At 42.8% G+C, this 27,483-nt stretch overlaps 1 protein-coding gene and 1 long non-coding RNA gene across 3 annotated transcripts in view; one reads left to right on the plus strand and one right to left on the minus strand.

Annotated features, from left to right (window-relative positions):
* DOCK5 (dedicator of cytokinesis 5) overlaps positions 1–27,483 on the plus strand; it is a 247,758-nt gene that overhangs the window by 198,483 nt on the left and 21,792 nt on the right. The window contains exons 32-43 of one of the 2 annotated variants that reach the window (XM_072636751.1): positions 436–494; positions 1,011–1,165; positions 3,495–3,580; positions 6,126–6,282; positions 6,951–6,991; positions 8,346–8,436; positions 11,851–11,970; positions 14,047–14,136; positions 16,337–16,441; positions 19,890–20,031; positions 25,232–25,313; positions 27,272–27,356. In XM_072636751.1, coding sequence (XP_072492852.1) covers positions 436–494; positions 1,011–1,165; positions 3,495–3,580; positions 6,126–6,282; positions 6,951–6,991; positions 8,346–8,436; positions 11,851–11,970; positions 14,047–14,136; positions 16,337–16,441; positions 19,890–20,031; positions 25,232–25,313; positions 27,272–27,356 — 1,213 coding nt within the window. Of the gene's footprint in view, positions 1–435; positions 495–1,010; positions 1,166–3,494; positions 3,581–6,125; positions 6,283–6,950; positions 6,992–8,345; positions 8,437–11,850; positions 11,971–14,046; positions 14,137–16,336; positions 16,442–19,889; positions 20,032–25,231; positions 25,314–27,271; positions 27,357–27,483 lie in introns of those variants that run through there. The other variant, XM_072636826.1, reaches the window with a different exon arrangement.
* LOC140521650 (uncharacterized) lies at positions 16,401–27,302 on the minus strand. Its single transcript, XR_011973023.1, has 3 exons — positions 27,214–27,302; positions 26,857–26,908; positions 16,401–16,486 (listed from the first exon to the last, which is right to left on the minus strand). It is a non-coding gene; the product is annotated as an uncharacterized lncRNA (long non-coding RNA).

Raw genomic sequence — 27,483 nt, forward strand, 5'->3', positions numbered from 1 at the left:
ATTCTGAGCCTGGAGTCAGGAGGACCTGAGTTCAAATCCTGCCTCAGACATTCATGATTCATGTGACCCTGGGCAAGTCACTTAACCTCTGTCTACCTCAGTTACCTCATCTGTAAAACAAGAATGATAATCATAGCACCTAACTCCTAGAGTTATTGTGAAGATGAAACAGCATTTGTAAAATACTTTTCAACCCTTAAAACACTATGTAAATGCTAATGGTGATGGTGATGCTAAAGATAAAACCACAGATATCTGTGCTCAAGTTGCTTCTGTTTTCAAGGCTATCCTACGTTCGGCCCCTGACATTCCCAGCTGCTCTGCTTACCTGGGCCTTTTTCTGGCCAAAGTCTTCTGCATTTATTTAAAAAAGACATCTCAGTGCATTTTCTATCTTTGTTTTTCCTAAAGTATTTATACCGATCTTCCTTCCAGATATGGGGATATGAGAAAGGAAATTGGCTTCCGAATCCGGGATATGTGGTATAACTTGGGTGAGTGTGTCTTCTTGGTAGAGCTGCCCCCTAAGCATCTCCTCCCTGATCCAAGTTTTACTGGCGCCTCTTGTTTGCATTGTTTTTCTCTATAGTCATTTCCTGCTATCCCTTTGTCCTATCTTCCCCTCTCCCCACCCATCAGAGTGTCCCAGAAAGCCCTTTAATCCAAGCCAATGGCCAGAGTAACTGCATGGGCAGTGATCCCCAGGCCAAGGGTTCCTGAGAGGCAGGAAGATAAAGTCCAGCACTTGTTCTCCTCTCCTCGTTGTTTTCATGACCAAACCAGAAATCCAGCCATGCTCAGGCTGTGCTGCTCAGGCTGAGGGGACGGCTTTCATCCCTTTGGCCCCTGTTGGCCTACCAGCAGACCAGTGGCCCTGTGCCATCAAATACATCCTGAAATCCCTTCTTTTCCAAAATATGTTGGTTTAGCCCCAAACCACCTTCTTGTCTTTGGCTTCAATCCTTCATGTTGATCTCATCAGTGGATCTGTTGTCTGTCCCTTCTTTCAGGGCCCCACAAGATCAAGTTCATTCCCTCCATGGTGGGTCCCATTTTGGAGGTGACCTTGACTCCAGAGACAGAGCTCCGGAAGGCCACAATCCCCATCTTCTTTGACATGATGCAGTGTGAGTTCAATTTCAGTGGAAATCACAACTTCCAGATGGTAAGGAACACTGGACCCCCAAGCCTGGCCAATTACAAATGCCATCACCCTTTGTCCAGACTCTTTGCTCATTAGACTCCCAGACTCAGTGTCCTCAGTCTGCAGAGTACTCAGAGTTACAAGGAACACTTGGCTAAAATGACCCAGAAACACTTTGTAGGTATGAAGGGCAACAAAAATGGTCCTGCTTCAAGGACTGGGCAGGAAATATACTGAAAAGGGAATGTGGAAAGCATTAGGGACACAAAGATGCTTGTGTGTCAGTGTGTGTGTGTGTGTGTGTCTGTGTGTCTGTGTGTCTGTGTCTGTGTCTGTGTCTGTGTGTGTGCCTGTGCCTATGGGAATGAGGGATCAGTGTGTTCATGGGTACCCATGTGTTTGTATGGGTCTGGGCATGTGACACACTGCATTTTGTACTGGCCGCACACACACGTACACACTCCCTTCCATCCAAGGAGAGCAGAGCCTAAGGCAGGGACCATAGGCCAACTAGGGCCAGGCAGGAATTTCTGTTTACTCTTATGCTTATGGAACAGAATACATAGATACACTTCTATAATAGCTATACATATTTGCATGTGTATTGCATTATGTGTATTGTGTATATATTTACATGCATATGTAGGCATATATGTAAATGAACATATGCTTTATTTTACTTACATTTTCTTCGTATGTATAAATATATGTGTGTATACACATACATATACATATACACATATACACATACATATACACATATGCACATATACATATACATATACACATATACAGCTGTTCCTTCCATCGCGGTTTTGATATATCACAGGTTAGCATAAGAAATTAAATGGGAATTTGAGGGGAGTTTTGTGGGAGTTGCAGAGGACACAGAAAAAGTTTAGAAGCTCAGAGATGCACAAAATATATGTATCTTATATGGTATGATAGCAATATATTTTATGTTTTAATACCATCGTAATTAAGACTTCTTCTCTTGTATGAAGGGAAGGCCAAAAATTTGTACACAAATTGCCCAGATCATGGGGAGGTATCGTGCGCCTAACCCCTGTGATAACTGTATACATATATGTGTGTATGTATGTACACATATACATCTGTGTGTGTATATAATCATATGATAGAGCAGGCTTGATGTACCATGAGTCTTAGGCCTTGAGTCAATAAAACCTGGTTCAGACCCCACCTCCAATATGTACTAGCCTATAGTAAGAGTAGTAGTAGAAATTATAATACAGATGTATATAACACTTTTAAGGTTTGCAAAGACCTTTGCAAATATAGCTCATTTTGTCCTCACAACATCTGTGTACAAAGGTATACTCCTTATTCTGTTTAGATATATCCTTATCTCCATTTTATAAATAAGGAAACTCAGGTAGACAGAGGTTAAGTGACTTGTCCAGGGCCACACCGCTAATAAATGTCTGTGGTGGGATTTGAACTCAGATCTCCCTGAATCCTGGTTTTATCCTCTATCCACTATGCCATCTAGCTACCACCTATCTATTAGGTAACTCACTTGACTTCACTGGATCTCAATTTCCTCCTATGTAAAATAAGGCAGTTGGATCAGATGCTATAGAAGCTGCTGGCTAGGTGGTGCTCAGAGCTCTGGGCTGGGGTCAGGACGATCTGAGTTCAAATGTGGCCTCAGATACTTATTAACTGTGTGACCCTGGTCAAGTCGCTTCACCTGTGTTTGCCTCAGTTTCCTCAGCCATAAAATGGGGTTGTTAATACTAGCAGCTACCTCGAAGAGTTGGGGATGAGGATCAAATGTGATAATATTCGTGAAAAGTGCCTGACACAGTGCCTGGTACATAGCAGGTCTCTTCCTTTATTTACCCACCCACTGCCACCAAAGGAGTTCTTAATCTTTTTTTTTTTTTAATGTAGTGGCCCCTTTTTCAGTCTGGTGAATCTATGGATTCCTTCTCAGAGCAGTGTTTTTTAAATTCATTAACTAAAATACATGGGATTACAAAGGAATCCTTGTCTACTGAAAAAGTTATCATAATATTAAAAAACGACACCTTCATGGACCTCAGCTTAAGGATCCCTGCTTAAGGGCTCTTCTAGTCCTAAATCTCTGATCTTACAATACTAAATCCCAGTTGATTCTGGAAACCCCAAGGAGGAATGTACTGAAATCTGGCCAAGGAGTGGCCATTCTCTGTCTGCCCTCTGTGGTCACAATAATCAGCTTTGGTCTTGAACGTTCAGGTTCCCTGCTGAGAGTTGGAATGGACTTGGACATGGGGACTGAGGATGAACTCTAGCCCCCTTGGAGGGTCTCCCACTGTCCCATGTCTCTGTCTTCTTCTTTCAGTTTGAAAATGAGCTGATCACAAAGTTGGACCAGGAGGTGGAAGGAGGCCGAGGTGATGAACAGTACAAGATCCTGTTGGAGAAACTGTGAGTGTTCCCCAAACCTGAGACTGGATCTTAGGCTGGCTTCTTAAGTAATTTGGGGCCAGACTCAAAATCACAAGTAGCATGAGTCTGAATGGTCCTTGACCAGGCTACCGGGAGCTTGCTCCATCAGCTGCCAGACTCAGATGACAATGATGAGTCAGAAATTCCATATTTGTCCCTCGCCAGCCTGGCCCAAGAGACCTGAGCAGATGGAAAAGAGGGCCAGCATCGGGTCATACCTCACTTAGGAGATAGTGCTGGAGCTGAGCTTTGAAGAAGCCTGGGAATTCTAAAAGGCATTAGTGAAGAAGGAAGGCATTCCAGGCAGGGGGCACAGCCTGGGCAAAGGCACAGAGAACTCTTCACAACAACCCTGGGAGGTAGGTGCTCTTGCTTTAGAGACGGCGAAGTGATTTGTGTAGGGTTTCTTTCCCCAGCTTTATTGTTGCTGTTTGAGGATGTGTCCTGTGCCCATTATCACCATCCTCAAACCATGACAATAAAGGAAAGAGAGACAGAGACAGTGACAAGAGAGAGATAGAGAGAGAAAAGAGATGCAGAGACCCAGGCAGCTCTCTAAGACAATGCACCAAACTGTTGACAGAGGGACTTATCTCACTGGGAGTGCCCTATACTGATCAACTCACAGGTCTGATTTAAAAAAGTAAAGATAGCATGGGATAATGGAGTTGGGATCCAAAGCAAACCTGAGGAGCAAACCTGATAAAATGGGGATAATAATACTCACGTGATTCGCTCACAGGGGTATAGTATAGCTATGTGCCTCTGGGAAAGTCACTTAACCTCTCTGTGCCTCAGTTTCCTCATCTGTAGAATTAGGTGGGACCAAATGGCCTCTGAGGATCCTTCCAGCTCCTGGCCCATGATCCTCCATCTGTCCAATGCTTTTCAAACATAAATGTCAGCTATTGTTTTGATCACTTATAAAATGGGGGCATTGACCCTGTTCCATAGAGCAGAAGTTTTCAGAATTTTCTTCCTCTGTTTTTCCTTTGCCCCACCCTTCCCCGATGGCTTTGGAGGCAGCCTAGAAGCCAAGCCATAAAATACACACACCCCTGGATGGTATTTAGAAACACTAAACAGCTGATGATTTCCAAACAAAAGTCTCCCCCAGCTGCTCTCTCCCTTGGGGGTCCTGGATTACTGACTTCTGAGGGACAGCTTGGTCAGGCTTTGTGAATGAATACAAGGGAGCACAAACAAAGCTCCCAGATGTCCTCGATGTACCTTGGAGACTGGAGGGATCCCTGAACCGAGCTTTCCTTGCACACGGGGAAGGGCAGAGAGCTTAGAAGGGTCTGCACTCCTTAGGGCTGCTGTCTCCACAACGGGTCTGGCTTCTCTCCACTCACTCAGAGACCACCCTGGTTAGCTCGGAGCCCTCAGAAGCCCTCTCCTCCATCCTTTTGGTGGCCTCACAGATGCCTCCAGGCTTGCATCTGAACAAACAGTTTACACTGGTAGAACTCACCTCCCAGGGTGCTTATCAGACTTAAGGAACATAGTGTATGCAAAAAAAAAAAAAAGTCAAACAGTAAAGTTGTGCCAATGAGTCAATTAATCCTTGAGCCTTTACTAAGCACCTCCTATGTGCCAGGCACTATATCCTGCATATATATTCCCCAGTGGTACTGTGATGTCACTGAGGTGGACATTCCCTTCAGTGTTGCAGATTACAACCTGTTCAAGCCCTGCTGTCATGTGTGACTCTTAATAACAATTTGCACTTATATCGCACTTTAAAGTTTGCACAGTGCTTTAAAAATATTATATCACTTTGCCCTCACAAAACTTCAAGGAAATAATTACTATTATTATCCCCATTTTACAGATGAGAAAACTGAGGCAAACAGAAGTTTCCCCTGAAGGATCACACAGCTAGTAAATGTCCAAAACTGGATTTGAACTCAGGTCTGCCTGACTAGATTCAGCGCTCCGTTCACCATGCCAGAACACTGTTAACCACACTTTTCCATAAGTTTTCCATAGGGGTTCCATCCACTATGTGGGGAACATTTCTCCCTTAAGTACAAGGAGGAGCCCAGCACAACCATAGTCAAGTAAGCACCACTGAGCATGCAGAGTTGTGTCTGCTTTGCTGACTGCTGAAAGCTTTTGGTACTATGTATACCTCATGTTGAGTAGTGTGGTTGGCTGGGCCTGGAGTCAAGAAGACTCACCTTCCTGGGTTCAAATCTGGTCTCAGACACTTACCAGCTGTGTGACCCTAAGCAAGTCACTTAACTCTGTTTGCCTCGGTTTCCCCATCTGTAATATAAACTGGAGAAGGAAATGACAAACCACTCCAGTATCTCTGCCAAGAAAACCTGAATGGAATCACAAAGAGTCAGACATGGCTGAAAACAGCTGCACCAGAAAATGCTCCATGTGGGGTCCTTTGCTAATGCTTTTAAAGGAGGATGGTTTTGAGAGGGCATGTAGGAAGTAGCGAGTGATTAACAGTGGGACCCCTGAGCTCATGGGATCCCGGACATCTTTTCCCTTCCTTCCTCCCCACCAGACTCCTAGAACACTGCCGCAAACACAAATACCTCGCCAGCTCTGGGGAAGTCTTTGCCCTCCTGGTCAGCAGCCTCTTGGAGAACTTGTTGGATTACAGGACCATCATGCATGATGAAAGCAAAGAGAATCGCATGAGCTGTACAGTCAATGTGTTGGTATGTGAGCCCCTACCCCCAGCCCTGGGCTCCCCGGCCTACCAGCACCAAAGGGCACCAAAGGCCAGCAACAGGGCTAGTTGCTGGGAATACCCGCACCCACACATACACACACACATACACACACACACACACACATGTGTGCACACACACATATCCACACATAAGCACACATATATAGGTATACATGAAATATATGAGAAACAAATACTAAGTCTAGGAGGCCTTCCACCGTACCTGACTGGTCCCCACAGCTGATATTGACCCAGAAATGACCATTCCTTGGTCCTCCATCCTGCTGAGTTAACTCCAACAGAAGCAGCTGATGCTGGCACCAGGTGATCAGGAGAAGGACACTTGTATATTTTTAACTTTGAAGATAAATTAAGAAATTGGGTTGGCAGCCTGCACCATCAGCTCCTGACCCAACTCTTTTCCCATGGCGGTCCTGCCGTGGTTTTGTGCTTTTGGGTCTGGTCTGGCTGTCTGTGTTTTCCACCTCGGCCCCCGCCAGGTGGGTCAGCATTTGAGTGAAAGAGAAAGATGGGGAGGGTAAAAACTGGTTCTAGGTGTTTAATAAGAGCTAAGATGATGATCATTCCCATATTCCAATGAAGGGCCCATCAGTAATCCCGTATTTATAATACGTTATAATTTTATTTTGGCAGAATTTTTATAAGGAAAAGAAGAGAGAGGACATTTACATAAGGTAAGCTGAAAAAAAAACTGGTATTTGTCCCTGTTCATGCTAACCACTTTTCTTTGACTCTTTAATTCCACAAGTGTATATTGACCACCACCTACACTGGAGGGCAGGGGATGGAGGGACAATGGATACAAAGATTTAAGAAATATAGTCCCTCTTTTAAAGGAGATTAAACCCTATTAGTGAACATAAGACTTTTATTTCTTGGTCTGGACCTGGAATTTTATCCATGCAACAAAGCCCCAGCCTAGAAACTCCCTCCCTTGAAGAAAATCAGCAAGTCTTCCATAAATTTTATCATTAGAGGCACTGAGGGGTCAGGTCACTTGCCTAGGATTACACATCTCCTATCAAGTTAGGACTTGAATCCAGATCTCCTGACATCCAAGACCAGCCTTCTGCTTGCCACCAAACCCTGCCTCTCTGAACTAAAACATGGACTTAAAGAGCAACGAACAGACTTGGAGACAGGAGATAACATGTTCAAATCCCAGCCTCAGTACTTAATAGTTGTGTGAATTTGGGCTCACCTCTTTTCCTTCTCCTCATCTGCAAAATGGAAATAATAGTATTTGCCTAAACTGTCTCATGAGAAGCTCAGTGGTGCACGGTGCACAGAGTGCTGGACTTGGAATCAGGAGAACTCTTCTTTCTGAGTTCAGATCTGGCCTCAGACTCTTACCAGCTGAGTGACTCTGGACAAGTCACTTCACCTGTTTGTCTCAGTCTCCTCATCTGCAAAATGAGCTGGAGAAGGAAATGGAAAACCACTCCAGTATCTCTGCCAAGAAAACCCCAAATGGGGCACGAAGAGTAAGGCAGGAATGAAATGACTTAACACAGCAATTAACTGTTATTAATATAGCCTCTTCCAATTCATTTAATGTTTCCTGCTGAATACTTAGTTTTGTTTTTAATTAGAAGTATTTCACCTCCAAAAAATTAGTCATCAAACAAGGCCTCAAAGAGTTGACGCCATTTTGATTGGCCAAACTAGAGGCAGAGGATGAATTGAAAGAAGTGGCCATTTCAAATCTATTACTCCATGGAGAACAAAGATAAATGGTTGGAGAGGTACAAGCTACAGTCAGGTGACCGAAGATTAGTTAGAGTATATCAGTTATTCAGCAAGCATTTATTAACTGCCTTCTGTATGCCAGACATTCTACTAAGTGCTAGGGATGGAATTAAAGGCAAAAAAGCAGGCCCTGTCCTCAAGTAGTGGGCCTTATAGTCTAACTGGGGAGGCAGAGTACTCTAGAGTGATAAGGCCAGAGCAGATGGTGGGAGGCCTTGAATGACAGTCTTAGCCTCCTAAGGGTAAATCAGGCTCGCTCCTTGTCCTTCTTTCCCCCAGGTACTTGTACAAGCTTCGGGACCTGCATCGAGACTGTGAGAACTACACGGAGGCTGCCTACACTCTTCTGCTGCACGCAGAGCTCCTCCAGGTAAGAGAAACCCCATGTTTAAGAGCGCTTTACAAACATCGAAGCACTCGGTATAATAGGCTAGTGAAAATAATGACCATTATTCTTGTTGCCATCTTTATGATGTCCTGCACAATTTGGTTTTGACTTCCATGGTCCAGGCGGACTAAAAATCCATCATGGTAGTATGAGGTAGTACGAGCAGCCTCAGAGTCAGGCAGACCTGGCTTAAAATCCCATCTGTGACACACACTGTCCATGTATGTGACCCTGGGCAGCCCCAGAGCACTGTATGCCACAGATGAGCTGGCTAGGGCTGAAAGGGAACTTTGGGGCCTTATGGGCCGTGTTCAGAGGAAGAAACTCATCCTTACTACCTTGCCCAGGGTCACATGCCTCCAAGTAAAGCAAATACCAGTGAATCAGAAGAAGCAACGCTATACAGCTACCCAAAAAGAGGTTCCCAAAGACATCAACAATTGCCAGCCAAAAGCTTCCATTAATTCTTTTTGAAATTAATTTACACATAGATCAAAGGTACACTTGATGAAGGCAGTAGCCAGGTGGTTCAGTGGATAGAGTTCTGGGCCTGGAGTTAGGAAGACTTGAGTTCAAATCCAGCCTCAGACACGTAATAGCTGTGTCACCCTAGACAAGTCACTTAATCCTGTTTACCTCAGTTTCCTTATCTGTAAAATAAGTCAGAGAAGAAAGTGGCAAATCATTCCATATCTCTGCCAAGAAAATGCCACATGAGGTTACAAAGAGTCATGTACAACTGAAATGATTGCTTGATGAAAATTTGAGATGGGAGTAGGCAGGGATGCACATATGAGACATATGACCCCATTTTCACAGTCACACAATTGACTGGAACATGTAAAGAGTATGAGATCCTTCTGAATTTACCATTTGGTGATTTTAAAAGAGAAAAATGCAACCTCAGGAGTTGGACTAGGCGAACTCTGAAGTCCCTTCTCACTCTAAATCTGGCACATGACCTAGAGGCAAAGGTTGTCCTTAGCCAAGGCGATCTAATCCATTGGTTAAAACCATGTCTTCTTTGATAGCTTTATTCCTATACTTGATTTCATTAGACTGTCTCATTATCCTCATCAAGTTAAGCATAAAATCAAGAAATACTCTCTTCTTGAATTTGGTGCCTCTGTCCAAGAAGATGTCCCATGTACGCAGAGGGTAAATGTAAGAGAGATTCCATCTAAAGGCGACATCCTCCAGCTACTCCCACTTGCAGATGAAATTGGGCTGACTGATTGCATCCAGTTCCATAATACTGACCAATATCCTCACAACCACTCAAAGAGCAATGGTTTAATCATCCTCTTGTTGATCAATTATTAAGAATTTACTAAGTGCCTACTATGTGCTGGGCACTGTCCTAGGCTCTGATGATATCAAGATAGCAATGAAATGTCTTCAAGAAAATCACATTCTATGGGGGAAGGTAACATGGATGTAGTTTGTTGACACTGTGGAATACTTTAGACCTGAGTGGTTGGACACTTAATAGTTATGTGACCCCTGGATAAGTCACTTAACCTCAGTTTTCTCATCTGTAAAAGGGGATAATAAAAGCACCTACTTCCAAGAGTTGATGTAAAGTTATATAATAGGTAACATAGCCTTTTGTAAATGTTAAAGCACTCTCTAAATGATAGCTGTTACTGTTGTTATACAAAATAAGCATAAAGTAAAAAAATCAGTGATATTTTATTAAACACTCACAGTGTGCCAGGTCATGGGGTAGGGGGATGCTAGAGGCTGGTAGAGTATCTACATCTTGGAATTCAGCCAGTGTTACCAATCCCAGCTTGCTTTGGGGTTTCTGTTATTTCATTTGCCTTTGGCCAATTCCATCGCACTCTCAACAACTCCAGGCAGTTACCTGTCTGCAGAACCCATTTTGTCAACCTTCGCCACCTCCTGGTGATGCTAGAGGACTTTAGTTATGGAATATCATTGTGTCTGATCGCCCAGATGAGACTTGAGGAAAAGAAGAGTGGATGGGGTGCTAGTGGTCACATCTTATTCCTAGGATGACTTTGGCACAAGAAGAGGTTTAATAGATATTATCCAGGAACTGTAAAATCAGAAAAAGAGGTGGACAAGTCATGTGGTCAAAGATGCTGCTATAGACAGCCCAGAGGGCGCCATTGTTACCCACACAATATAAAAAGGCCTGCAGTGTGATGGGCTTATTCTCCACAGAGGATTTATGGAAGGAAGCAGGCCAGAACAGTGTAGGATAAGAATGAATGAATGGATGAATGCTTGTTGCTCAGTCACATCCAACTCTTTGTGACCCCATTTGGGCTTTTCTTGGCAGTGATACTAGAGTAGTTTGCCATTTCCTCCTCCAGCTCATTTGACAGATGAGGAAACTGAGGCAAACAGGGTTAAGTGGCTTGTCCAGGGTCACACAGCTAGTAAATGTCTGAGGTTAGATTTGAACTCAGGAAAATGAGTCTTCCTAACTCCAGGCCCCCTTGCTCTATCCATTGTACCACCCAGCTTCCCCATCCCCTTCATCTTTGTCTTTCCACCACATCACCTCACTGTTACAGAAACAATTCAAGCTAACCATCCAGCCAGCATTTATTAAGTACCTTCTGTGTTCCAGGAACATGTGCTAGGCATAGGAGATGCAAAGACGAAAATGATGCAGGCCCTACCCTCAGGAAGCTTCCATTTTATTGGATGGAATGGCTTTTGTTCATAAAACATTTTCTCATATTGTGTATTTCAAGCACATTTAGACCATACCATGATATCCTGAAAAGCAAGGATTGTCCTCAGATGAAGACTTGAGGTCAGGTCTTATCTGTGGCTGGTTATATGACCCTAGACAAGTTAATTTTACCTCTTTTGCAATGTTGTAAGACTCTAAGTTAGAGAACAGGTACTGATCTGTATGTATGGGGAAAGAGAATTTCCTCCCCAAGACTTTCTTGTACTCATGAAATCACAGATCTGGACAAGGCAAGGCAATCAGCATTTCTTTGTCAGACATTCGCTATGTATCAGGATAGTGCAAAGTGCTGGAGATATAAATACAAGGAGAAAGAAAAACAGTCCCTACCCTCAAGAAACTTATATCTTAACGGAGGAAAACAAAACACAAATGGGAGCTGAAAGGGGGTGCCATGTGTAGGCATGGTGTAGAAGTCCAGAACGTCAGAAGCCCAGCAAAGAGGGGAATAAAGGCTGGCTAGCCTGGGTCTGTCTCCAGAACGGAGGCCCTGGTGGGAAGTCACCAATGAGGGAAAAGGGCTAATCCAATGGGGATTCCAGCTAAAGTGTCATTGAAGGAACTCAGCTGAAGTCATTGTAGGGTATAAGCCCTTTGGATATATGACATTGATATTTGTTCATATGTCTATTTATTTATTTTTTTTTATTTTTCTTATTTTCTAGTGGTCAGACAAGCCCTGTGTGCCCCACTTGCTCCAGAGGGACAGCTACCATGTCTATTCCCAACAAGAACTCAAAGAGAAACTATATCAAGAAATCATCTCATACTTCGACAAGGGCAAAGTGAGTATCTTGTTGAGAAGGAGTTAGGGCTCCAGTCCTGGCACGGCTAACCTCTTGCCTTGGGTCCCTTGAGGGGTTGGACCAGATGGTCTAGAGTTCAGTTCAATCAGATAAGCATTTAGTAGGTACTTAGGATTTGCCAGACTCTCTCTGAGGGCTGGAGATACAGAGATAAAAAGGAAAGCAGCCCTTCTAACTTCCTAGGATTCATTCTTTCATTTTCGTTCATTTCTTGATTGTCTCTAAATCCTCTTTTTTTAAATCCCCTCAATAAATCAAGGGACACAAGCTTCTTAAGAAATGAAGGGAAGAAAGACCTAAGGGCTCATGATGCTGGGACTAGCTGGCTGAATCAGAGGAGAAAAAGTAACTAAAAACCTCTGGACCAGGAGGTGGAGTGGAAGGGACATTCTTCTTGGAGTCAGAAGACTTGGGTTCTAATTCTGGCTTGACATTTTCTAAACAAATTGAATATGCAACACAATTTACATCTCAGAACTTCAGGGTTTTGTTTTATTTTTTTCCTCCCACTGGCAAAAATGGGAATATGATCTACTTCATATGTTTGCCCTTAGGTAGACCACTTCCTCGTTTGAGTCTCAGTTTCCTCATTTGTAGAATGAGTAGAGAAGAATCAATGGTTTCTCGGGTCCTTGGAAGCTTTAAACTCTGTGATCCTATGACTTGTGAGGAAAGGGCTTTGTAAACTAAATAAATGTCAGCTGTTGCTGTCTTACAAAAAGAGCCTGAGAGGTGTCCCAAGGCTTGTTGAAGGTGTTGGAGAGGGGGTAGCAGGCATCTACTTAGTCTATCTCCTCCTCACTTCTTTCCAGCCTTCTGGCTGACTAATATCGATGGGACAACTCTCTGGGGGCTCCAGCCTCTAACGTTCCAGTCCATTCTCTTGTTAGTGTTGGCTTGCACAGTTGACATTCCTCTGGAAGTCTGCATGTGGTGGGCAAGAGAGGATATTGGAGAGCCATTTGACTTGACTACATAATGGGCCTTTGACCTTACTTTCCCCATCATTATCAAAATTCTCCTCAAAACTCACATTTATGTCTAAATAAATCCTTTAAGCTTTAATAGGTTTAAATAGCCCTTTATGGTTTGCAAAGCACCTGATCCACCTTATGTTATTGATGACCCCAACAACAGTCCTCTGAAGGAGGTGCTATTTTTGTCAGCCTCATCTTACAGATGAGGAAAGTGAAGCTTATAGAGTCTAACAAAGTTGTCTGTATTCACATAGATAGTAAGTGGCTTAAGCAGAAAAGGAAGGAAGAAAGAAAGGAAGCAAGGAAGGAAGGAAGGAGGGAGGGAGGGAGGGAGGAAAGAAGGGAGGGAGGGAGGGAGGGAGGAAGGAAGGAAGGAAGGAAGGAAGGAAGGAAGGAAGGAAGGAAGGAAGGAAGGAAGGAAGGAAGGAAAACACTGGTTCAGCCTCATCTTTTATAATCAATCTCTCAGCTCCATAGAGAAGAGGACATTACCTCCATATGGAACTTGTATGTCCTTGTCTTTTTACATGTAGACTTATCCAGTAGAATATAAACCCCTTGAGGGCAGGGTCTTTTTGTGCCTTTCTCTGTATCATATGGAGAGGATGTAAGGTAACTTTTGAGGGGAAGATCATGACCCTACAAACAGGGGGTTCAGAATTAGAACTCAGGGCTTTTATCCTACCATGTTCCTTCTCTCTTTGTCATCTTACTCACTGAGCCTGTGCTGGTTTTCTCATCAAGTGGACTTGGCCACTGTCCAGGTCCTAATGTCTCTTGTACCTTTTCCTCTAAACCGTTCCTGACACTGTTATGGGGGAATGGAGTTCCTCAGAGTCTGGCAGGAAGAATTTAGAGGAAGATACCTCCTTGGTCAAGTGGCCAAGAGACATAGAAACTTTCTAATGTCAGCGAGGGGTCAAACTGATCCAAGAGAGCCAGGCAGCCAGGAATGTCGGCAGTAACTCAACCCAGCTGCTGGCCTGCTGCTTCTCCTGGATGCTCATGAATGGTTTTTGCAGCTGATACAATCATTCTCTTGTTTTCCATCCCCATCCTGACCTCCATCTTCCGGAAGATGTGGGAGAAAGCCATCAAACTCAGCAAGGAGTTGGCTGAGACCTACGAGAGCAAAGTCTTTGACTATGAGGGGCTTGGCAACCTCTTGGTGAGTCCCCGGGGAGATCACTCTGGGCAGTCTCTGGGCGAGGCTCTAGAGGGTCATAAAAGTCACATTCATTTGGCTCTCAGTTTTCAGGAGGGCTTTAGGGGGTGATGAGCATAGCAAAGATCTTGCTAAACTTTGTTTTCATTGAAATGTTTTCAAAATTAGGGAAACATTTTGGTAGGGGCAATGTCCTGTTCTCTCTATGGATGGAAGAAAAGTTACTGCAGATGGAAAAATGAGAATAGTAACCAAACTCAGATTCTTTGAGGGTGATCCCCTTTGCTCCAAATGTCCTTGACCCTAACCCTCTGAAAGATGAGGATGCTGGCCAGCTTTTATAATAAGGGTTCAAATATATTATCTCACCGTAATCTTCAAAATGAGGAAACTAAGTCTGGAAGAAATTGTGATTTGCCCAGGGTCACACAGCTAGTCAACGTCTAAGGCAAGACGTAGACTCAGGTCTTCCTGACTCAAGTCTAACATTGTATCCATTGGGCCCCCTAGCTACTGCCTCATGAAACTGAAATAAGAAAGGAGGACCAGCCCATATCAGTTATACCTGGAAGGGTTGGATTTGGTTTAGTTTCCCAATATACATCCTTAGTAAAAAAAAAAAAAAAAAAAGGCAGAATCAGGGCATTGGATTTGGAGTCAGAAAAAACTGGGTTCAAATCCAGCCTCAGATACTTATTAGCTTTGTGACCTTAAGCAAGTGACTTGTTCTCTCTGAAACTCAATTTCCCCACACATTCATCCTGTAAAATGAGAATAATGCCTGCTGTATCTATTTCACAAAGTGAAGCACAAATGAGATAATAATTGATAAAAGTAATTTGTTCACCACCTTCTTTTGTCAATATATTCCTCCCTAACTTCTCATTGTATCAAGAAATTTTTAATTTTAGAAAAAACCAAACAGCAAACCAAGTCCTGTAGTTTAGGCGGGTCTACCCCTATAGTCTGCAAAGAAGGGAAGAGCACTTTTTCATCTCTTCCTCCAGGTCTTGATCAGTATTAAAAACACACAAGGTTCTGTTTTCTTCGTTTTTGTCATTTTCATCTACATTTCTTAATAAATTTTGTTGATTTCTTTTCATTTTTCATTTACATTGCTTAAATAACTTTTCATTGATGTTTTTGAGGATTTTTCTTAATATTATCAGAATTTTCCCCAGTACCCTTCCTCTCCCAGAAAGTCATTCTATCTAATGAACAAGCAAAAGAAATTAATTTTAAAGATTAAAAAAAAGAAAAAGAAGGGGAAATATTTGTCTTTTTTTCTTTTAAAAGTAAAATGTTATTGATATCTACATTTCCCATTCAATCTTTCCCTCCCCCTTACCAGAGAGGGAATAATAATAAAAAAGAGAAAGGGGAAGAAATGTACATGAAAACTAAGCAGCACATCAACAGAACCTAGTGTAATAAAGTGTTCCACACCCATGGTCCCCCACGGTGGGGATAGAGGGCAATGATCTTCTCACGTCTTTTCTTTGGGGCCATTATAATGTCACCACATTCAGTTTTGATGCTGCCCTATTTGCATTGTCTTTGTTATCATATATATTGTGTTCTACTCAAGCTTCATAGAATTCTTCCCATGTATCTCTGTCTTCCTCGTACTTATTGTTTCATATAGCTCAGTGATATCCCATAACATTCTTATATCACACCCTGTCTAGACATTCCCCACCTGTAGGCATCTACTTTCCTCCCCACTTGTTTGCTGCTACAAAATGTCCCTTGTAAACCTTGAAGTGCTTTGGAATGACAATATTCCTGTATAGTCTCCACGCTCCACAGCTATGATTTTTTTAAAATAAATTATGATTTTGTATTCCCTGTATCTATTCTCCTATTTTCTCCTGAGTCGTCTATTATAGTAAAGAATTTTTTACCAAGGAAAAAGAGAAAAAAAAATTCAACAAAACGGATTAATAATTTATTGGCAAAATCTGACATTATATACAAAGGAGTCGGGTGGGTGTCTTTTCCTACATCTTCTCTTTTGTCCTTTGTCATCTTGTCATGTTGATCTCAGATTTTCATGGTGGTGGTCCTTCCATTTATACTGCTGTAGTCTTTACATTTATGGTTTTCTTGGCTCTGCTTTCCTATGTTTCGTGACAGTTATCTGTGTGATCTCTAAGCTCCATGGCTCCTACTCCCAACATTTGCATTGTCTGTTTCATTTCAGAAAAAAAGGGCCTCATTTTATGAGAACATCATTAAAGCAATGAGGCCCCAGCCAGAGTACTTTGCTGTCGGTTACTATGGACAAGGCTTCCCGTCGTTTCTTCGGGTAAGAGATCCCAGAGGGCTTGGAGGCTGCTGGACAAGTCCAGGTCTGAAAAAGAAGAGTTTATTCTCATCATCCCCGGTTCACTCCCTCCACGGTCTTGCATTAGCATCTGTGCATGGTTCCCTCTCAATGTGGGTGGTAAGGGAGGAAAACATTTCCGGAACTATCCAGCATCTCCACCCCCTTTTCACCTCCCATCCCTAGACACCACCAACATTCTGGCAGAACTTTTTAGCAAATGGTTTGTCCCAGGTGGAATGAGATGGAGAAAACAGATCACTGCCATGTCCGGCTGGAAAGAAGGGAGAGCCAGCTAATTGTTTGTTTATTTATGCGGTTTCTAGCTAGAATCGAAAACAGCTCAGCCTCTGATATTGGCTAAAAATACATACTCTGCCCACTCCCTCAAAAGTGTGGAAAAGTACACTGATTTCCCCAGGGTTTTTCACACTCTTAATGAGAAATCAGTGTGGTATGGTAGGAGTACAGGCTCTTCTGATCCAAGCTATGCCCCCTTCTCTCCAACCATAATCAAGTATTTAATATCACTGAGACTCATTTTTCTCATTTGTGAAACAATGATAATTCTGTCTATCCTGCTCCCTACTTCATGGGGGCTTTGTGACAATTGAATTAAATTCTGAGTGAAAAAGGACTCTGAAGTCTTTAAAGAGTATATATGATTCCAAAATTGTTGCCTCACAGTTTCAATTTCAATGAGGTTATTATTTTTAATCATTATTATTTTTCTCATCAAAGTTGCATTTGAGAGGTAACAAAGCACCACAGATAGGGCACTGCCTGTGGAGTCAAGAACCTGGTTCAAATCCCACCTTAGACAACTACTATTTATGTAACCCTTGCCTCTCTGTGCCTCAGTTTCCTCATCTGAAAAATTCAGGAGTTGAACCCCAGCTCCCCAACTGGAATGAGGAGGTCTAAATTAATGATTCCTCTCATCTTATATCATCATATTATTATGTTAAGAAGTGCAATGTAGGTATCCTCAAAGCCAGGAAGATCCACTTTCAAATTCTACCTCTTCCTCATCATATCTGCGTGATCTGGTACAAGTTATTTAATCTCTCCATGTTCTAGACAATTCTTAAGTTCCTGAGCTCAGTTCTGAGTTCAGTGCAGTTCCTGCACTCTCTCTTTCCTCACCTGGGAGTTCCCTGTTACATTCAAATCACAAGTCCAATCTATTCTCATCAACGTTATTATTCTTCTCTTACTAAGTGGAGTTTAGATAGAAAGGATCCTAGGACAAATCTCTATCTTGCTATTTATTTATTATTGATTAATCACTTACTCTGTGCCAAGTACCTAGGCACTGGAGGATACCAAAAAAAAAAAAAGAGAAAGCATATACATTCTATCAGGAGGCACCACATGTGTCTTTGTAAGTGCCTGCAAAGTATACCCAGAGTCCTTTTTAAAGCAGCCATCATCTTTCATATTTAATGTTCTATGGTCTATTTCAGAAGTAGATAAAATGGCTGCTTTTTGTAATTGAATAAAAGTATTGGGATTTTCTATGGACTCACTTCAAACAAGTTTGGGACAACCCCAGTAGCAGACAGGCATGACAATCCATCACCTGATCCACACTTGAAACCTTTCTCCCTCAGGAAAATCAAGATTTATCCATGATGCAGCCTCCCAACAAATGAGCTTGAAGTTCATGGCTTCCATATGTATTGACTCTTACAAAGTCTGCAATGGATCTCAATGGACCCTTGTAAAACCACCCAGAAAGAATGACCCAATGTTAATTTTTGACATTTTCTAATCCATTTCCTTCCCAAAGGAAAGACCTTCTCATCCTTGGAAGTTGTTCCAAGGTAAGGATACCTCTGGGAAGGAGATGAATGGCCACCAGTCAGCTGGATGGTACAAACACTGGTTCTTGGCCTAATAATTTTTTTGATGGAAACTTTCCTTTTAAAAAAATATTTATTTTTAGTTTTCATCATTCACTTTCATAAGATTTTGAGTTTCAAATTTTCTTCCCTTCCTCTCTTCCCAAGGCAGCATGCAATCTGATATAGGCCATCCATATACAATGTTATTAAACATATTTCCATGTTAGTCTTGTTGTAAAGAGGTATCAGAAACAAAGGGAAAAACCAAGAGAAAGAAATCCACCCATCCCGCCAAAAAAGGAAAAATAGTATGTTTGAATCTGTCTTCAGAATCCATAGTTCTTTGGATACAGACAGCATTTTCTATCTTGAGTCTTTTGGAATTGTCTTAGACGATCGCATTGTTGAGAAGAGCTAAGTCTATCAAAGTTAGTCATCATGCAGTGTGGCTGTTACTGTTTACAGCATTTTCCTGGTTCTGCTTATTCAGTATCAGTTCATGCGAGTCTTTCCAGGTTTTTCTAAAGTCCTCCTGCTTATCATTTCCTATGGAACAATAATATTCCATTACATTCATATACCACAACTTGTTCAGCCATTCCCCAATTGATGGGTGTCCCTCAATTTCCAAAAGTCAAAGAATCAGAGTTGAAAGGGAACTTGGTGGCCATCCAATCCAACCTGCATGTGAAAAATTATCCTATTGGTCAATTAAAAAGAAAATTATCATTCAGTGCCTACTCTGTGCCAGGTTCTGTGCTCAGCACTAAGGATGATACAAATTCCGTGTAGCTCACCAGTCATCTGGTCTTTGTTCCTCACTCCCAAGCAGTCAAGCTATGTAGATTCTTCCTTTTTTGTGTTTCCTGCTTTGGTCACTGCCACTCTCTTGCCACCTTTGTCACCCTCCTCACCTCACCCCTGTAAAGTGGCAGTAGCTGAACTGGTCTCCTCCTTCCTTTATGTCTAATTCCTCCAGACAGTTTTACTACAACACCACTCCTCTCATTCCTCTGCTTAAGCACCTTAGCACCCTTCCCTGGCTTTCCAATGTCCACCCCACTTACTTGGCCCTACTCTGCATAACCTCACTTCTCACCATTTCCCCATATAGTTCCTCTTCAGGAGGACCTGGACCCAAGTACCACTCTCACTCCTACTAACTTGCCTTCACTCATGTTGTTGCTGATCGTTCGTTTCAGTCATGTCTGACTCTTCAGGATCTCGTTTGGGGTTTTCTTGGTAGAGGTACTGAAGTGGTTAGCCATTTCCTTCTCCAGCTCATTTTACAGATGAGGAAACTGAGGCAAACAGAGTTAAGTGACTTGCCCAGGGTCACATAGCTAGTGTCTGAGACTGGGTTTGAATTCAAGTCCTCCTGACTCCAGAGCAGCTAGGTGATACAGTAGAGAGAGCACAACAGAACAACAACTTCCTGTCCCTCCTCCCCATACCCACTGTACCTCCTGGTTGCCTCATCGCTGACTAAGATAGTTTCCTCTTTATTTACATGTATCCTGTCCAGGTGTACCATGCCTCTAGCCTATTTCATTCTAACCTTCCTCTCTTCCTTCAACAACCAGAACAAAGTCTTCATCTATAGAGGAAAGGAGTATGAGCGGAGGGAAGATTTCAATCTGAAGCTGCTGACTCAGTTTCCCAATGCAGAGAAGATGACCAGTACAACTCCTCCAGGAGAGGAAATCAAATCATCTCCCAAACAGTGTATCCTTTCCTATGGTTTTCACTTGGCTTGGCTAAGAGGCTAAGTCATGTCTTGGCTAGACACTGTGCGACCATCAGTTACTTGTTTCAGCTCTGTGCCTTGGTTTCCCGTTGTGTAATATATCTGAACCCCTATAATTCAATTCTGTTTCATGTATTAAACTATTATTATGTGCCAGACCCTGTACTAGATACTAGAAATACAAAGACAAGACAAAACATTTCCTGCCCTCAAGGAGTTTACTGGTGAAAAGACAATGTATATAGATAAGTAAATATGAAATAAATAAGTTATTTTAGTGGGGAGAGATGATAACAAACCAACATGAGAGTTGGGTTCAATTGAGAGAAAGAACATAGCTCTTGGAACGAGGAGTTCTGACTTCTAGTTCAGCCTGGTTTTCTGGGGCTGTGCCAACTCACATAACCTCCAGGAGCCTCAGTTTCCACATCATGAAAATAAAGAGGATGAACTAAATGAACTCAAAAGTTACTCCCACCTTTCAGATTCTATGATTCTTTGAAATTCCAATATCACTCAAAGTTCTCTTTCCTAGAAGGAGAATCAATGGAGAGGACAATCTCCCAGATCCTCTTGCTCAACCTTGCAGGGTACCCAGATTTTACTAGATCATGTGGCACAGTGGGTAGAGAGCTGGCCTGGAAACCAGGAAGTTCTGTGTTCGAATTCTACCTTGACAGGTATTGACTGTGTAATCTTACGTAAGTCCTTTAACCCCTCAAAGCTCTAGTCAGCACTCTAAAAGTTTCAGGGTCCAGAGAAGGTGTCCACAGCACAGGTAAAGGGAATTTCCACACCTGAACCTTCCATTAGCAGTAAAGTCAGAGGTCTAGTTCATCCCTATTCTATTCTTCCTCCAAATATTTGACCAAAATTAGACAATTTCTAAGAACAATAACCTAAAATTCAATATCTAGTGGTTTAATCTCTCCCCACTTTTAGCCTTCAACAAACCTTTCCAAAGATAAAAGAAAGACAAAATTATTATCTACTTTCAGTCATAAATAAACCAAAGGCCAAGCTTTAATTCAACCAACATTTATTAAGTATCTGCTAAAGGAGGTCAAAAACCTGTTTCTGGCCACAGAGAGCTTACCTTCTATTGTGGGGATAAGGAGATAATCGAGCATGTACTAAACTAAAACTAACTGAACATGGACAAGATCAGAGAGGAGATGGCACCTTGAAGGAAGCTAAGGGTTCTATATGATAGGAGAGAAGAGAGGGAGTATGGGAGAGGCACATAGGAAAGCTCATGCAAGGCTCTGGGCAAGACTTGGAATGCTGAGGTCAGGACACAACAAATTGACCAGGTTGGTGGGAACACAGAGGGTGTTAAAGGGAGCTCTCTGAACTATGTCTGGAGAGACAGGCTGGAGTCAAACTGGGAAAGGCTTTAAATGTCAAGCTGAGAAGCTCCTTTGTTTTTCCTCCAGGCAATAGAGAGTCACTAAAGATGCTGGTCAGACATGCTTTATAGGATGCTTATTTTGGCAGTTATGGGAAAATGAATTGGATGAGGGAGAGACGGAAGCTGGAGATCACTCAGGACAGTATTGTAGAAGAGAGATGAGAGGGGATTGAACCAAGGTAGAGCTTTTTATGAGCAGAGAGAAGATGCTAGATTCAGAGTGTGTTGTGGAGGTTGGATGAACAAGATTGAACAGATCAGATATGATGGGCCAGGAAAAGTGAAGAGTATAGGATGACTCCAAGTTTGCAGATCCTGTTGACTGGAAGAGAAGTGGTTCCCTCAATGGAAGAAGAAAGCTAATGAGTCTCTTTTGAGACGTGTTGAATTCAAGATGACTGCAACACACCCAGGTTGTCCAGCAGTCAAAGAGAGAGACCAAGGCTGGTGGTTAGACCTGAGAATCACCTGAATGGACATAATTAAACCCAGTGGTGCTGACAGAGAAGGTAGAGAGAAACAAGACAAAGGACCAGTACAGAGCCTTGAAGACTCCATTAAGAATGGGACATGGGATGATGGACCAACAAAGAAGATTGAGAGAGAGCTTAGTGAGCTCTCTTTGCTTTAGCTTTTCAGCTGGCCTACCTCTATCTCATTGTCTTAGAAACCTTCAGACAGTCATTTCAGGTAGCCCTAACAAGGTAGGCTCAGTTGAAAATAATCACATGGCTCATCACAATTCATATTGATCACTAGTTATCTTTTGGCCTGGAGTCAGAAAGACTTGAGTTCAAATCTGTCCTCTGATATTTTCAAGCTATGTGCCCCTGGGCAAGTCACTGGACCTCTGTCTGCCTCAGTTTCCTCAACTGTAAAATGGGGATAATGACAGCACCTTCCTTATAAAATTGTTGTGAGGATTACATGAGATAATGTTTGTAAAGCTCTTAGTACAGTGCCTGGCACATAGATGCTATGTCAATGCTTCTACCCTCCCCTTCCCCTATGAGTTTATGAGCAGAAATTATCTTTGCATGAAGCAAGAGCCCACCCCCATCACAACCTTTCCTTGCTAGTCCCCTAGAGGGGCAGTTATTTGGGAGTAGTTTGATTGCCTTCCATTAATCTATAACTTAGTTTCTTCTCATATTTATGATGTAATAATAGTGGAAAGAATTCTTAATTGGGAGTCAGAAGATGAGTTTAAATCCCATCTGTTCCACTTACTACCTGGGGCCAACCATCTCTCCTCTTTGGGCCTCAAGTTTCCTCAATTTTAAACCAAGTAAATTGGATTAAGTGATCTCTAAGGGTCCCTCCCAATTCAAATTTTATGTTTCCTCTGTCCTTTATAAGTATATGTAGCAGGAAAAAAATTTGATTGAAAAAGGAGATGGACTGGCAATGTATATCTTTCATTGATATGAGTATGTATGGTAGAAAAAGAAAAAGGAGATGGATTGGTAATGGGTGATGAACAAGGAATATCCAGTGAATGCGGGCATGTGTTCCATTGGCATCCTTATGATTTCAGGAGAAATTACCCAGAAGCCTCTATATCTGTTAAGCATGACCTCCACTAGGCATCTACCACAAAGAGGTCAAATACAAAGGCTGAAGATCCCTCTGTATAAAAATGCTTCTAGAAACATTTGTATTGTTGTTGTAAATAATGAAAAACAAAGTGAACACCCTTCGTTTGGAGCATCACTTATCAAGTAGTGGCACATGAATGTAATTAAAATATTAGTGCCCCATTACAAATGTGATAGAGAGAATGCAGCAATGTCAGGAGAATTCAAGGAAGACCTCCAACATGTTGGGTGGACTCTTTTGGTCAACTTAGCAGAGCACATGGAAAAGGGTTTTGCTGGATGGACCTCCATCGACATGACTGGGGGATCACATTGAAAGTTACGAGAGCCATGGGGGTCTTAAAGTCTCCCATTAGTGTCTTCCCATTTGTCCTTGAGTATGAATAGGCAATGAATCATGATCCCCAGTGTTTGAACTCAATCATATGTCTACAGACTGAAAAAGTTAAAGAACTAATGATGCTTCCCACCTGTCAGTTCATTACAGTTCAACTTAGCCCAAGCCAATTCAACGTATGGCCCTCTCTAATACTCTTCAGAGTATACCCTAAAATACACCAAAGGCAACTTCAGTTCCTGTGTTTTTTCTTCCCACTCTCTTCTGAATGAAAGCAGCTGTGCCCTGAATTCTGAATCAAAGCATGAATCTCTTTGCTTTCCTATGTAGTGACTCTTGGCTAGTCCACTACCAATCTCAATGAGTCTTGATCCACTCCTTACTGCTTCCCCAAGCTGGACTGAGCCCATAATAATGTGTGAGCATTTTCCAACACATTTCCTTTCCCAAAGAGAAAATCTCATAACCCCTAGGACAGGCTCCAAAGTCCAGCTATCCTGGGTTGGAGGGTAACAACCACCTGGTATACCACAATCCAGGAGAAGTGGCCATTGATCCTTTTTCTTGCCATCTTGTTGCTAAACTTTAGGGACCACCAGGCCTTTTCACCCACTCTGCCTCTGAACCCACCTACAGATCAGAAAGTAAACTTCTTCAGATGAACTGCCTGAGAGGAACTACATCACTTTTCCATCTGTCTCCCCCAAGCTTGGCTCATAGTCAGCACTTAATAAATACCTTCCATCATGGAAGGGCCCCTAGAAATAGGCTTTGATCTGGGTGCTGGAAATAAAGCATTCAATTAATAAACCTTCTTAAGAGATGATGAAGTATAGTTGAGGGAGTCAAGACCCAAGTTTAAATCCAACCTCTTGACACTTACAGATTGTGTGACCCTAAGCAAGTCATGGATAGAGCTCCAGCTCTGGAGTCAGGAAGACCTGAGTTCAAATATGGCTTCAGACACTTACTAGCTGTGTGACCCTGGGTGTGTCACTTTACCCTGCTTGCCTCAGTTTTCTCATCTGTAAAATGAGCTGAAAAAAATGGCAAATCACCCCAACATCTTACCAAGAAAACCCCAAATGGAGTCACAAAGAGTTGGACATGACCAATTGACAAAACAACAAAGCAAGTCATATCATTTCCTTTAGCCTCAGTTTCCTCATCTGTCAAAGTTGGGACTTTAGCTGAGACTGGAGGGAGAGACAGAGGGAGGGAATTCTGCATGGGGAACTACCAATGAAAATGCTCAGCGGTGGGAGATGGATGAGCAGCAGGGAGGTCACTGTCTCTGGACTGAAGAGTATATGGCTGGCCTGTATGTAAGGTGTAAGAAGCCTGGGAAAGCAGGGAAAGGGGAGAGCAGGTGATGAAGAGCTTATCAATGAGTCAAGGGTCAACAGATCTTTGAGATCTGTTGATACACAGTTATTCATCCTCTGGTGCCAGACCCTTTTCCTTCATCGTTTCTCCGAGGTGTTTGGAGTATTCCTGTCCCCAACAAGAATTGAAGTATAGTCAGTCCTCCAATTCCTGACATCAACAGGAGGGTTATCCAAAAGAATGAATTGGGATAATGGGTCACGTGATTTTTCTTTGTTGTTTTATTGATGTCTGATTTCCTTTGAGTCTTTCAAACCAAGGCTGTCCACAAGACTGTTGACCACAAACTCTGTAGGTACCTTGATTAATAAGGTATATTGGTCATGAATAGTAGAGCTGCCCTGTCATTTGAGGAGAAGGGAAGAGCTGCAGAATGGCTGTTTGACAAGGTGGAGGCAGGGGAGAAGGACCAGGAACCCATGCTGTTTCCTTAACCTAAGCCTCAGATGTGCAGTGCTTCACAGTGAAGCCTGTGATGAACCTACCTCCAAATTACAAGGACAAACCCGTGCCAGAGCAGATCTTGAAGTAAGTGGTTACAAAACCAGTCAGACTTTCACCCTTGCTGAGAATCTCAGTTGGATGACTCAGGTGGAGCTGGGAAGACCCAGGTTTTCCAACCCAAGTAGAGCCAGCTAGCAAGCCCTCCAGCCCTGCATGACTAAGCATACTGAGCATAAGGGGGCATTTGTCCAGTTCAGTTCAACCCGATATTTAATGGGCACCTATTATTTTCAGGAATATAGTTAGAATGTAGTAAGTGCTTACTGAATTGAATTACAAGCCACTGAGTAGGTTAAATATTGGGGGTACAAACACAAAAGTGAGTCAGTCTCTGCCCTCAAATTGATTATATTCTCCAGGAGGCTACAAAGTGATTTGGTGTGGGTTAGAATGTGGTAGATACACACTGGCAAATGTGAAAATCATGAAAGGACAGAATTGATGTACCAGTATGTCTGTGTGTGCTATTGGGGCTAGACTTGTGCCTTTATAATTATGGGGAACCCCTAGTACTGAGAGCCAGGTAACTTAGATTTGAGGCTTGACCCTGATACTAACTTGCTAATAGACAATCTACTTACCTTCTCTGGGCTTCAGTTATCTTATCTTTAAAGGGACGGGACTGAAGCAGGTGATCTCTAAAGGTCCATCCAACTTAAAAAAATTTATATGATTTTGTGATAGTTCAAATCATGAAGAAAAACAAGGAAGCTCTATAGAACGACTACCATATATTTATCACGTGCATAATTAAAGTTGACTTATTTTCATATGAAAAAATATATGGGGAACTCCAGGTACAAAAACTCCCTATACTGATGCAGATCAGACCCTGCAGTGGGGCCTAACCACCAAGAGGGTCACCAGGGCTCACAGTAGTGTGCATTAGAGGCAGGGCTCAAACCCACGTCTTGCTGAGTCTAAGGCTAACTCTCTGTCATTACGTCACACTGCCTCTATCCTACATTTTTGTAGACGTGTGCATGTTTATGCATGTGTGTATGTATATTAAAGCATGTATGTGGATCAATAAACCAGACCTGATGAAGTGGGAGGTGTCCAAGTATATGCCCATTTTCTTGGACCCCTGCTGTCCTCAGCACTGGTTCAGATCCCAGTCCATCTGCACCCCTCTAGCCTGTGGGACTCCTCCCTCATCCCTGTCATTTCATCCATGCTCAGTAGAGGACCTGCCCCATGTGTGGAGGCCTTCCACCATTTTTTCCATACTTCAGGGCTCTGATTGTGGCACCCAGGGTGGCCGTCCCTCCATCTCACTTCATGACCCACGCAATTCCTTTTCTAGTCAATGACCTCTTTATTCAAGATGCTGTGACATCTGTCTGAGATGTACATGCATGAGATATCACCTTGTTCTATGCACAATGTTATCTTCTCATTGAGCAAGAGAGAAAAATGAGGCCCTGACTGTCGCCAGGAGAGTGTCCAGGCTTTCGCCTTCCTGCAAGGAGGGTGCTTTTGTTCTAAGGCAGGGAGTAGAAGTAAACCAACATGGCGGATAGTCAAGAACGCTGGACTGGTTCTGATCTCAGCCCTTACCCCTTACCTGGGTGACCCTGGGCAAGTCCCTGAAGCTCTGTGGTCCTCATCCTCTGCATCTGTAAAACAATAATACTAGCCATCATCCCAGTGGCAATCCCAGAGTGATTGTCAGCATCAGTTGAAATGACGTTTGTAAATTAAATGTTTGGCACCATGTAAATATCGGCTGTTGTCCTTATTATTATTAGATAGAAGATCTCTAAGCTCCCTTGTTGCCCTGCCATTCTGTTAAGTCTGTATAGATTTATGAATCTATATATTCCTAGACATGCCCCTTTACCTCCCTTGGCCCTAGTAACCACCTCACAGGGCTGCTGTGAAAATCTGTCAAGGGCTTTGCAAACAGAAAGATACTACTTACATGCTTGTTGTGGTATCAGGAGAAAGGTGACTCTGCATGCTCTGTCATTCTTCTCCAGTTACTATAGGGCCAATGAGGTTCAGCAGTTCCAACATTCCCGGCCTTTTCGAAAAGGAGAAAAGGATCCCGACAATGAGTTCGCAGTGAGTTCCACGTTCTCTCCTTACCTAACAAACAAATAGCAGCCCCAAAGGTCCTGATGTGCTCCGGGTCCCATTGGCTCTGCTCTCTCCCCAAGCCTGTGACACAGAGAAAAGGAGGGTGGCTTCA

Source organism: Notamacropus eugenii, chromosome 1 (assembly GCF_028372415.1).
Source record: "Notamacropus eugenii isolate mMacEug1 chromosome 1, mMacEug1.pri_v2, whole genome shotgun sequence".
NCBI lineage: Eukaryota > Metazoa > Chordata > Mammalia > Diprotodontia > Macropodidae > Notamacropus > Notamacropus eugenii.